Consider the following 1680-nt stretch of genomic DNA (forward strand, 5'->3'; position numbering starts at 1 on the left):
ATTATATTATTATATTTATTAATAATACAATTAAAATAAAAAATCAAAAATTAAAATAGAGCTTTATAAAAATCAAGCCTTAAAAATAGAGCTTTATAAAGTGGGATGGGGAGGTGTATATGTAGTACTTTTTGTAACAAGTTAGGTTATAAATACATTATATATAAAGACATGACAGAAATGAGGCACTGATACTAAAAACAAGTGCTTCTTTTGTATGGACCATAGATAATATATTGAAGGATTGCATTTTACCACCCAACCTTCTGATTCATAGCATAGTAAATATAAATGAACTGAGTTATTTTTGGTGCCTTTTAATTTAACAACATTAAATTAATATTCCAGGAGCACTATTTTAAAATTTATACTTCAGGCTGGATGCAGTGGTTCATGCCTATATTTCTAGCACTCCGGGAGGCTGAGGCAGGTGGATTGCTTGAGCTCACGAGTTCAGGACCACCTTGAGCAAGAATGAGACCCCGTCTCTACTAAAAAAGAAAAACTAACCAGGAATGGTGGCGCATAGCTATAGTCTGAGCTACTCAGGAGGCTGAGATAAGAGGATTGTTTGAACCCAAGAGTTTGAAGTTGCCTTGAGCTATGATGATACCATGGCAACTACCCAGGTTGACAGAATGAGACCCTTGTCTCAAAAAAGTAAATAAATAAATAAATAAAATTTATACTTCATTATTTAGTACTCAAAAAGCTAATACAGTTCTTTCTTTTTCTGTTAGGAATCAGTCTTTGCATTTGCATCTCAAGCACTATGGTGTGAATTGTGACGAATGGTTATTACGCCTCATGTGTGGAGGAGTAGAAATCAGAACAATTTATGCTGCTCACAAACAGGCAAAGGCTTGCCTCATTTCAAGATTAAGCTGCGAACGAGCTGGGACCAGGTTTAATGTCCGGGGAACAAATGATGATGGTCATGTTGCTAATTTTGTAGAAACAGAACAGGTATATAGTATTTTATGTTGCTCAATTTGTGTATTACAGGACAGGCACAGAAAATACTACAGCATGTCCCAAAGGTCGCCAGACATACACAGGGAAGATAGGAAGTTGTGGCTGAATGTACCTTTTTTTACAAAATATCAATTACACATTTTTACAAAATATTTTTAAAAATATTTCTTTACATGTTGCTATATAAATACCAGTATTAAAAATCTGTAAAATGGCTCGGCACCTGTGGCTCACGTGGCTAAGGTGCCAGCCACATACACCTGAGCTGGCAGGTTCGAATCCAGCCCGGACCCACCAAACAACAATGACAGCTGCAACCAAAAAATAGTCAGGCTTTGTGTCGGGTGCCTGTAGTCCTAGCTACTTAGGAGACGGCAGCAGGAGACTGCTTGAGCCCAGGAGTTAGAGGTTGCTGTGAGCTGTGATGCCACGGCACTCTACCCAGGGTGACAGGTTGAGGCTCTGTCTCAAAAAAAAAAAAATCTGTAAAATATAATGTGAGTTTGTTAATTTTTCCTTTGGGACACCCTGTTGAATAACAGACTTTTATTTGATCAGAACTCATTTTGACAGCTATAATATTATTTAATGAATATCTTTGATAACTTATTGACCTTAAAAAAGGTTTCCCTAGAACAAACTTATTTTTTTTCTTTTTTTATATGTAAACATTGCTGTAAGAACAAACTTTTTTTTTTTTTTTTT

General features: G+C 35.9%; 1 protein-coding gene across 1 annotated transcript in view; it reads left to right on the forward strand.

The window, feature by feature from the left end:
* Positions 1 to 1680, forward strand: part of SYNJ1 (synaptojanin 1) — a 102476-nt gene that overhangs the window by 35142 nt on the left and 65654 nt on the right. The window contains exon 5 of the mRNA XM_023517447.1: positions 741 to 966. Within this exon, the coding sequence (XP_023373215.1) occupies positions 741 to 966 (226 nt within the window). The remainder of the gene's footprint in view (positions 1 to 740; positions 967 to 1680) is intronic.

This window comes from Otolemur garnettii, unplaced genomic scaffold (assembly GCF_000181295.1).
Source record: "Otolemur garnettii isolate 467f Iridium unplaced genomic scaffold, OtoGar3 scaffold00111, whole genome shotgun sequence".
Lineage (NCBI taxonomy): Eukaryota > Metazoa > Chordata > Mammalia > Primates > Galagidae > Otolemur > Otolemur garnettii.